Source organism: Eumetopias jubatus, unplaced genomic scaffold (genome assembly GCF_037043125.1).
Source record: "Eumetopias jubatus isolate StellerSeaLion01/CBP00866 unplaced genomic scaffold, mEumJub1_p1.0 scaffold_8, whole genome shotgun sequence".
Lineage (NCBI taxonomy): Eukaryota > Metazoa > Chordata > Mammalia > Carnivora > Otariidae > Eumetopias > Eumetopias jubatus.
The window spans coordinates 115,550,527-115,560,071 of record NW_028274814.1 but is presented as its reverse complement, the minus strand read 5'-3'; the positions used below and the strand labels follow the sequence as shown (position 1 = coordinate 115,560,071).

The window sequence follows — 9,545 nt, the reverse complement described above, 5'->3', positions numbered from 1 at the left end:
CTGGGTATGAGTCCCCTCTGGCAGAGGTAGAAAGGAGATCAGAAAACACACATGGATGGCAGGTTTCAGATTTTAAAGCAGCAAATAGATTAGAAACGTAGAGGAGTTAAAATTAACGCCACACTCTAATGTGGATCAGGACATCATGCTCTCCCCAGGGTTGGGGTGGAAGGAGCCAAGAACTGATATTATCCCACATAGCATTCCAAAGGCCTTCTCTAAATTTTCAGAGGCAGAAAAATGTGATGTTAAAAGCACTGTAGGGGGGGCGCCTGGGTGGCGCAGTTGGGTAAGGGGCTGCCTTCAGCTCAGGTCATGATCTGGGGATCCTGGGATCCAGTCCTGCATCGGGCCCCCTGCTCAGTGGGGAGCCTGCTTCTCCCTCTGCCTCCTCCCCGCTGCTCATGCTCTCTGTCTCTGTCTCTCTCAAATAAATAAAGTCTTAAAAAAAAAAAAGGCACTGTAGGGCTTGCAGGGTAGCAAAGAGGAACACGGACCATTCACACACAGGGTAAAAGGGTGCAGCTTTCGCAAATATGAAACCCGAGGTTAGACGACCTGGGCTCAAACACTAACCCTGCCATTGAGCTGCTGAACCGTGTGCGCGCGCGAGCATGTACACACAAATCTCCTGGGTCTGGAAAACCTTCTTCAGGAAAGTGTCAGAACTAAAACATATGATCTGAAAAGTGATTTCAAGCTTTAAAATTCTAGGAAATAAAATACTGGGAGAGGTGACAGGCCTCTTAGTAAATGAAAGGCCTAGAATGAATGACAACCCTTAGAAGCATTAGAACCAAGACCCTGACCAAGGAGCCAAGACAGGCCTCGGCCCAGCTGTTTAGATGGAACCACAGTCACTCAACCCCCACTACCCTGTGCCTAAACCGACAACCGAGAAGGGCACGGCCTGGTCTCAGGACATTCCATCCCTTGGATTATTTGATGACGTCTCTGTCTCCTAACCTCCTACCAGGGTACAATTTTCTAAAAGCAGAAAAAATCCTTCCCAAGAAAATAAACACTCCAAACAACTGTCCCATTCTGTTACCTATTTGGATTACATAATTACTATGAAGTCAAGACTTTCTTACTGACATGCTAAAAAAGAACTCTCAGCTCCTAAGCTAAACTGCCTTTTCTTCACTGTCCAAAGCTCTAAAAAAAAACCCAAGTCCCTAAAAAGCAGTCCCTAGAGCCCATTCCGATGGAATAAAAAACTCCACTGTCACAAATCCGCTCAAAATAGAAACTCACATCAAAATATTTTAAGTCCATGGAGATAGGTAAATTCTGTGTACTCTATTCTTTTAACAGTAACAACCATAAGACAACATACCCTCACTAATGCCCCAAAGTGCCCTCTGTAGGGAAAGAATACTGGCGATTTTTCCTGGCTCTGCTGAGGATAATTTAGTCAAGTGCACATCCTAACTTTGTGGTTCAGCCATCTGTAAAATGGGGCTAGCAACAATCGGTAATCGGCAGCATTTACCAGCAACTGAGTAAGACAGTTAACCCTCTCCTGACTTACTTCCACACCAGAAAAAAAACCCACTGGGCCAAGGTGATGTGAATCCCACAGAGTACATTAATGAAGGTACCCATACTTTTCCCATTGAGGCAGCAGTAAAAAGGCTGAGGCTTCCTTTTACAGCCTGTTCTAACTTGTCCGTCTGGATCAATGTAGAAATAGCAGCAATTTGCTCTTTGTAATTCCTTTCCAGGAATAAAAAGGGCTGGGATGTTCCTGGAATGCCTCCTCAGGTGTACCTCCTGTGATCACTGAACTTTGCTCATTCGGTCGGGGTGAAGATTAAATGAGATAATGCATGTAAAGTGCTGAGCGAGAACTCGACGCGGTCAACTCAGTAAGTAAACGATGTTTGTAAACAGCACAGCATAACAACCCCCACACTCACGCCCTGAAAAAGACTGTCTCCTGATGCTTATCAGCTTACTTGGAACAGGGAAGATTGAAACATTAAGGCAATGGTTCTAGAGCACACCCCAGAGATCTTTGCTCTCCTCTGGTTTTCTCCTAACTAGCCACCTGCTAAAGCTAATGCAGACCTTGTCACAGTCCCAGAGTACTCATACCCCCACCTGTCTGTCCAACTCTCAGCAGTGACAAGTATCAGAGTCTGAATCAATGAGAACAGAAATGCAAAAGACCTTAAAGAAATTGCAAAGCCCCTGGCCCCGATCCTTTGGAGGTTTGCCAGAAAAGTCAGACACCCCACATTAAACAACTGTTGTCAGTGGGAAAAAGGGGCAAATTAAGCACAGAATCTGAAGACCCTAATGAAAAGGTCCCCATCATAGAACAGACCCCCAAAAGTATCGCTCTTCTTTAAATTTTAGGCTACAAATAAATCTCTTCCTAAGGCACACCTAGCAATCTTTTGTGTTTGGCTCTGCTGTTTGGACATGCATAGTTAGGTTTTCCTTCCAGGCACAAAACGATTTTTCAAGGGCTTCATGAAAATGTGAATATTTTCATGACATGGAGGTAAGCAGATTTTACTATAATTTATAACTAAGTTTTCTAATTCACTTTGGGGCACACACATGATCTACAATGTTCACTTTCCCAATGACACACCAGAGTATGTAACTACACAAGGTATTTTTTAAGGCTGCAAAATGAATACTGTCTGGACTGTAAAATTTAAAGATGTTCATCCGCAACAGTCATGAGACTGTGTGACAAAAAATAAATAGCCATAAAACTTTTAATTTTTATTTTGAATTATGCCTACTCAACCCACAAAAGACCAGGATGTGTACAATCTTTGTAAGTTTCTAAACCATGTTTTTGGAAGCACCCAGGGCATTAGTGTGATGCCTATTCAATGTGTAAAAGACCAGGCCACTGGACAATACTTGTCCTGTCGAAACCATGCTTTCCAAAACGCAAAGGGCTAATGTGGCCCATAACTTTAGAGAAGGGTAAGTCATGTTCTACCACTTGCTGAATATTTGGCTGATTTCACGTGACATGAGTTTTTATGGCAACTGTCTATTACCATGAATGTGTCCGTTCTCTACAATTCAAAGTAATAAGTGCAACTTGTAAAAGTCAAGTTTTTTTTATTTAATACATTCTAGTCAAATAGTAACAGCAGTAAATAAACACTTTGAAAAAACAGGCAGGTATCCCCCTATATCTGGAAGAGAATTAAGTCAAAGTATTCTACATGGTAGAAGGGAGACAACTGCTGATGTCCATGGTTAGACAATTTAAGGACAACTTGTTAATTTCTACAGCCATTTCCAAAAAGTCAATGGCAACAGGTTGGGACACAGCTACTTGAAAGGATCAAATGTCTGTATCTACATGGTTTTATTAACAGGGATTGAGTTGCACCTGTAGAGCATGACATTCTTGTCTTTAGCCTTAAAGGAAAAGACAAAGTCTTTTCCGTGTGCACCAGTTTGAAATAGTTCTGAGATAAGGCTCCCTTAAAATGGATTACTACAGTACTCATTCACATGAGAGAGTTCATACGTGTAGTAAAAAGTCATATACAGGATTTCATGGTCACCTTTTTGGTTGATTTGGTTAATTGCATAAATGAAGGATAAATACTCACAAGCTTATCTGTTTAACAAAACTCCTAGGTACATCAAGAATGCAAAAAGAGAAAATGGCCTAGAGGGGACTCTGACCGCCAGGCATCTAAAATTGAAGCTAAGCCCGCTGTCAGTTGGGTTCCTCCACTCCTTCTGTACTCCTGCATCCGGTTCTCCCCCTACTACCGGGGCGTGGACCTTTGACCTAATAAGGAGGAACCTCAGAAAGGCAAAGGCATTCTGATAAAATGTTCCTTTCAGCCTTTCCTTGGGACATTTGGTTTTTAATTTAGGATTAACGGGTCTTGGTCAGCCTTAGGAAGGTAAGCATCACTCTCAGGTGAAAATATTTGGGGGAACTTTAAATAGCTAGCTACCTCGGCACAGGTTTAAATTAGATTGACTTCAGCTGTTTTTAGAATCCCGAGTAGTTATCCAGAGCAGTCACTCAAGTTTTGGTTCTCTTTGACATAGCTGCATTCGGAGAGACTCTATACGAGGCATGGTTAGAAAAAGAGAAACACTTATACCTGGAATTTATATTCTTCCAAGTAATCTTTTAGTCTTGTTGGTAAAGGCAGTCCCCAGATGGTACCGGTACATTTGTTAATGGTGAGTCTACAGAGATGCTGCAGAGGTGGCGCTGATGTGTAGAGCGGTTTGGTCAGGTAAAGGTGAACGGTGCCGTTCCGGGGGGCTTCTGGGCCCGTCCGCTTATCCTTGCACATCTGAACATAGTAGTCGATCAGATGAACCACACTGTCAAATTGTTTAAGCTTGGACTTGACACATATGATAGAGTCCAATCTGAATTTCCCATCTTGGTATTCGATTCGCAGATTAGTTGGTCCAGCTGATGTCTTAACAGATATTGTTAGTAGGTAGTCTGAATGCGAGCTATCTCTAATCAAGAAAGTTCCTTCTGGTGCCTCTTTTAATTTTTCTTTGGCTTCATTAACAGTCATACTTCCCCAGTACCAACCTGGGGTTTTTGTTCAAAAAGAAAAAGAAAAGAGGGTAAAATAGTTATTATAAGGAATTTTTAAAATAGGACAAATACCTGGCAACAGTTTTTCTAGCTCTAAGTAGAAATGTGTGAGTGAATGTTTACCAGAGACTACCACAAATAATTTCGGTAGAAATTTAATGAAACTGTGGGTCCATTATACTTTATGAACCCAAACTAAGAGTCAGCTTTTGGCTTTAAAAAATGGCTTTCTGTAGCTGTTCCTTAAATTATCCAAAGATTTTTCTCCTAATGAAACAAAAGAGTATTTGCAGTATGACACACTGGCTGACAAAGCATGATGCTTCTCGCACTATTCAAGTGAAATCAAAGCAACTTAGAGATAAATCAGAAGTTAGAAATAAAAGTCATGCCCTTAGAAAAGTGGAAAGCCCAACTCCAGTAATTCCAACAGGGTAAAAACCGAAAAGAACTTTTGGGAAGGTTGGTATCCACCCTCCCCCTCCCCAAATCTGTTCAGGGCTGCATCTGTGTTCAAAGCCCTTGGAAAGCACTGCTATTTACGTCTTCTCAAAGTGCAGACCCAGTCTAACAGCTTCTGTTTGTTGCTTTGATTACAACTACCGTATCAGTCATTGAGAAATGAGGGAAACCCCAACTGATAATTAGCACTTCAAGTTTACAATCTGCAACTCCTTCGGACTTTGCCCTAATCCAAATCCGATCACAACCGTCGGTCTCCCCAGCATTCTCGATTTGATCGGCCTGCGTCCATCCCGTTTTCAGCAATGACTTCGAGACCTTCTGCTTAAGAAGTCTGACAATTTGCTCTCTTCCCCCACCCCCACCCCCCAAAAAAACAGCTCCGATACCTGCAATCTGCCGGCCTGCCCCGCTGAGGGAGAGCTGGTGGTCGGCACTCAAAGACCGGAACTGCGAGTGACTCTTCCCTCTCCCTTGTTCCACCAAAACTTCAACTTAGCCCCAAACGTAAGCTTTTAGGATCCAGATTTTGAAAGCTTGCGTAGTTTGCCAGATTGTTCCCCGCCCCCCATCTGTTCTTTCAGACGCCGAAAGACGACAGCGGGCCACGCAAAGCGCAGGACTGCCCTCGAAACCAGCAACACCCTGGGCGCGCAGCCCCTGAAGGCCGCGTTCTGCGGGGGCTCCGCCGGCCGCTTTCCGCTCGGCTCCGCGGCAGCCGCCTGCGCCCTAATCTGTCGGTGCTTGGAACTTGGCCGCCAAGATCCCGGGCTGCCGCGGCTGCTCTGCTCGGGAGCCGGATGCAGCTGGAGCCGCGGGCAGCGCAGCGCCCACTCGCCGCGCGGGTTCCCCGCGGAAAGGGAGGTGCCTGGCACTTTCTCCCGCCAGGGTTCAAGCCCGTGTACCAACTCCCGAGCGGCCGCGGCAAACAAAGGTTCCAGCGCCCTACTAGGCTATTTTCAAGAAGCCCTTCTCGCGTTCTGCCCTCCCCTAGGCCTCAGAGTCCCTCGAGAACCACTTTTCTTTCGCATTCCCAAGGACCCAGGGCCGTGCGGGCATCCTCTCCGCGGTCCCCCGCCCCGAGGCGGAACGGGAACCGAGGGGCCCTAGTTCCATCCCATTCTCTGCTCCCCACCGCGGCCCCGTTTCCTAGCCGCGCTCCCCGCCAGCAAAGCCTGCAAGCGCGTCTTTGGGGAAGCTACCCCTGTCGCCCGCGTCGCGGCGGATCAGCTCCTTACCTGTTTGACTGAGCTCCCGTAGGGCCTTCGCCAAATGCGCCGCCTCCGGGGACGACTCCTCCGCGGACCCCGCGGTCCCCCATTGGCTCTGCGTCCCTTCCGCGCCATTCCCGGAGGGCTCGAGGCACCGCAGGGTCATGGGAGAGGGGTCACCGCGGCAAAGACAGGTGGCCACCCGCGATGGGGTCAGAGCGGGGCACGCGTCCTTCTTGGAAGTCAGTGCGAAACCAAAAACGAGTCCCTGCGGGGTATCCGAAATGGTGGAGAGGGAGGGGATGGGGTGCTTCTGGTTCTTCCTCCCCAGGTTCCAGTGGACGAATGGCAAAGTCCCCTGCAGGCGCGGTCACCCACAGTTTGCCTGCAAAAAGAAAGTATGGGTTTGGGTCAGTCCAAGCTGGACCCCCGAGGCTGGGGTGTGGGTGGGGAGACAGAGACGCGGAAAATCCTGGGGACTCCTCCGCGTCTATGCTCCTGCACCATTTAACCCCAAGCATCCAGTGACTGCCCCGGCCCAGCTGTAGAGAGAGGATAAAGAGAGAGCAGGGCTCCAAGACGCAAGAGTTGCCGAGGGGGGAGGGGGTGGGGAGGGACAGGATGAGGGTGGGGAACAGGGTGTCTTCCCGCCCAGGGCTACTGGCTGAAACCGCAGACTAGCAGAGCAAAGTCACCTGCGGGTAGGGTGGCAAATAGGCCCTAGTCAAGGACAAGCAGAAAAATCGGAAAGAATAGGAGAGATCCCCAAATTGGCACTCCTGTGTCTCACTCGCCACAGCCCGGGGGCTCCGGGACGAAGCACCCTGAGTCGCCAGCCCGGGGCGCCAAGGTGCAGAAGCTGCCGCACCCTCCCCTCCGCCCGTTTCCCAGCGCCCGCGTGGGGCAGAGGTGGGGGGCCCCGCCGCGCGCAGTGGCGGCAGCCGCCGCGGGCGCTATCGAGGAATCGGCCCAAGCGCGCAGCCCTCGCGGGGGCTCGGGGCTGAAACCCCGGCCGGGGCAGAACAGGCGGCAGCAAGCGCCGCTGGACGTGTAAGACAACGATCGCGGAGCCCTTACCTCGGCCTCGGCCGCCGCTTCCACACCAGGCAGCCTCCCCAGTGGACATGGGGCGGGGGAACCGGGAGGGGCCCGGGAGAGGAGGGGTGTCTGCCCGAGTTTCCCCTGTTGACTTTTAATTTGGGAACGAGATGCCTGGGGATGCGCTCTGCGGCAGCCAGAATTCTTGCGCAGAGGGCAAACAAAAGCGCCGGGGACCATCGCCTAGAACCCCCGGGCTCCGAAATCCCCCACCCTGGCCAGCTGCTGGCTTTTCCTCTGGCTGCGACCAAGGAGGTGGGAAGAAGAGAGGGAGGAGGAAGGAGCTGCTAGGGCGGGAGGCAGGCGGGTGGGGAGGAGCGGCAGATCAGGTTATTAGGAGGATTATTAATTTGGATGGCAGTTTGGGGCGGGGGAGAAAACTCCGCGGAGACTTCCCGACGTCTAGAAGGAGCCGAAGAAAGCAGGCTGCAGCGCCCGGCTGCGGGACAGAGCCGCGGCTCCGACTCTGTCTCCGGCGGTTCTGAACTGCGGAAGCCAAGGCCGCCCCGCGCTCGTGGCCGCGCCCCGGTGCCCTCCCCGGCGACCCCCCTTGGGGAAGAGCCTTCGGGCTCCTCGGACCAGTACCTGCCGCCAACGCCCGGCCGAGCTCCTCCGGCGCCCCGGCTGCGGGCGCAGGGGATCCTGAGGTTGTGCGCGCGGGGCCCCGGGGCGCACTGTCCGCGGCCAGCGCAGCGCCGGTAGCGGCGGGCTAGGAGGCTCATGCTTCAAGGGAAGCCCAAGGCCCGCGAGCCGCGGTGGCGGCGGCGAGACATGGCAAGAGTTAAACGTCTGTCCCCGGAGCCGGGTGTGCGCGCGACTTCCCAGCCCCGCGCGCCTCCCTCACCCCCGCCTCCCTCCCCTGTCCGCGCTCCCCTTGCGCCCCGCCCGGCTGCTGCGGAGGCCGCTTTCCAGGAACTTTCCAGGAATCCACCTCACGTGACCGCGGCCCCCGCTTCTGCTTTAAAGAGGCTCCGGCGCTAATGCGCAGGCTTCAGGGGAGGCGGGCTCAGAGCACTCGGTGCGGGGCTGGGCGGCCGGGCTGCCTGGGAGTCCGTCCGCCTCCGACTCGGCCGCTCCGAGGGCTCGGAGGCGCGCAGGAGAAGCGCCCCTGCCACCGCCGTCCCCGCTGCGCCGGCCGGAGCCTGCCCCCCGCCGTGCCCGCCGTGCCCGCCGTGCCCGCCGTGCGCGGGGGTCTGAGGACTGAGACTTCCACGGTCAGCCGCGGGGCTCTGTCTCTCCCACCCTCTCCGCGCCTTCTCGACGCGACCCTCCCGGCTGCACATTTTGTGAGCGGGGTGTGGGAGGGACGGGGGGGGGCCGACAACGGCCCCTCTCGCTTTACAGCACAGTAACGGAGTGGGAGAGGCCCCTTTCCAGGCGCCCGCGGTCCCGACCGACAGCCGGAGATGAGGGCCGAGGGGAGCGGGCCGGAGGCGGTGCCCTCGCCCAGGTCCTAGAAGGCAGCCCGCGGGTGCAGAGCGGCGCCTCCTTAAGCAGCGCTAGCGGCTCTCAGTCTCCTCCCCCAGGCGCTCCAGCTCGCCGTCTCCCGCACCGGCCCCGCCGGGCTCCTCCTCTCCTCCTCCTGCTCCCCCACTCCGCTCCATCGTCTCCTTCCGGCGGGCAGCCCGGCTCACCTGCACTGACTGCTGAGGGGGGCGCCCTTACCTGCGCGCCCCGGTGGTGCTGGGCGGCCGGCCTCGGTGCCTGCAGTCCCGAGAGCTCTTGTCTCGGCGATTTCCCGCAGACCTGGCGCCCAGGGACTGGGAATTCGGAAAGATCCCGTCACTTCCCTGCGCGGAGACCCTCACCTCCTCCCACCCGGTTGGAGGCCACCTGGCCTCAGTTGGAACTCAGCTCCTTGCCTGCATGCCCGTCTCCAAAATGTGACCTACTTTAAATGTGACCTACTTTTTTTGAAAACCATTAACACTCACGGGAAAACCGGATCCAAAATTTCGATAACCATTTTTCTTTGAAATACTATTCTATTGCATCACTTGTCAAAAGCTTGAAAGGTCAATGGCCACTTTCAGTTGAAGCAGGGGCTAAGGGGAAATTGGGCGCGGAAGGGGGAGGAGGCGTGGGGGAGGCGCGGCTCACAAACCTTGCCTGGTGCCCCCCCTGCTGGCCCTAGGAGGAAACGTAAACCAGCTTCCTGCCTTCCATGCCAGGAGTCAGGGAGGAATGGTTTTCTCAACAATTTTCCAGCT

At 52.7% G+C, this 9,545-nt stretch overlaps 1 protein-coding gene across 2 annotated transcripts; it reads right to left on the bottom strand.

Moving 5' to 3' along the window:
* Positions 1-3,066: 3,066 nt before the first annotated feature.
* On the bottom strand, positions 3,067-8,131 carry SOCS2 (suppressor of cytokine signaling 2). 2 transcript variants are annotated; one of them, XM_028105462.2, is made up of 3 exons: positions 7,921-8,131; positions 6,265-6,622; positions 3,067-4,558 (listed from the first exon to the last, which is right to left on the bottom strand). In XM_028105462.2, exons 2-3 carry the CDS (start codon positions 6,401-6,403, stop codon positions 4,101-4,103), a joined length of 597 nt encoding a protein of 198 aa, XP_027961263.1. In that variant the 5' UTR covers positions 6,404-6,622; positions 7,921-8,131; the 3' UTR covers positions 3,067-4,100. The 2 variants fall into 2 exon arrangements, with proteins under 2 accessions (XP_027961263.1, XP_027961264.1); XM_028105463.2 differs by lacking the exon at positions 7,921-8,131 and having other exon boundaries at positions 6,265-6,757.
* Between the last annotated feature and the right edge of the window lie 1,414 nt (positions 8,132-9,545).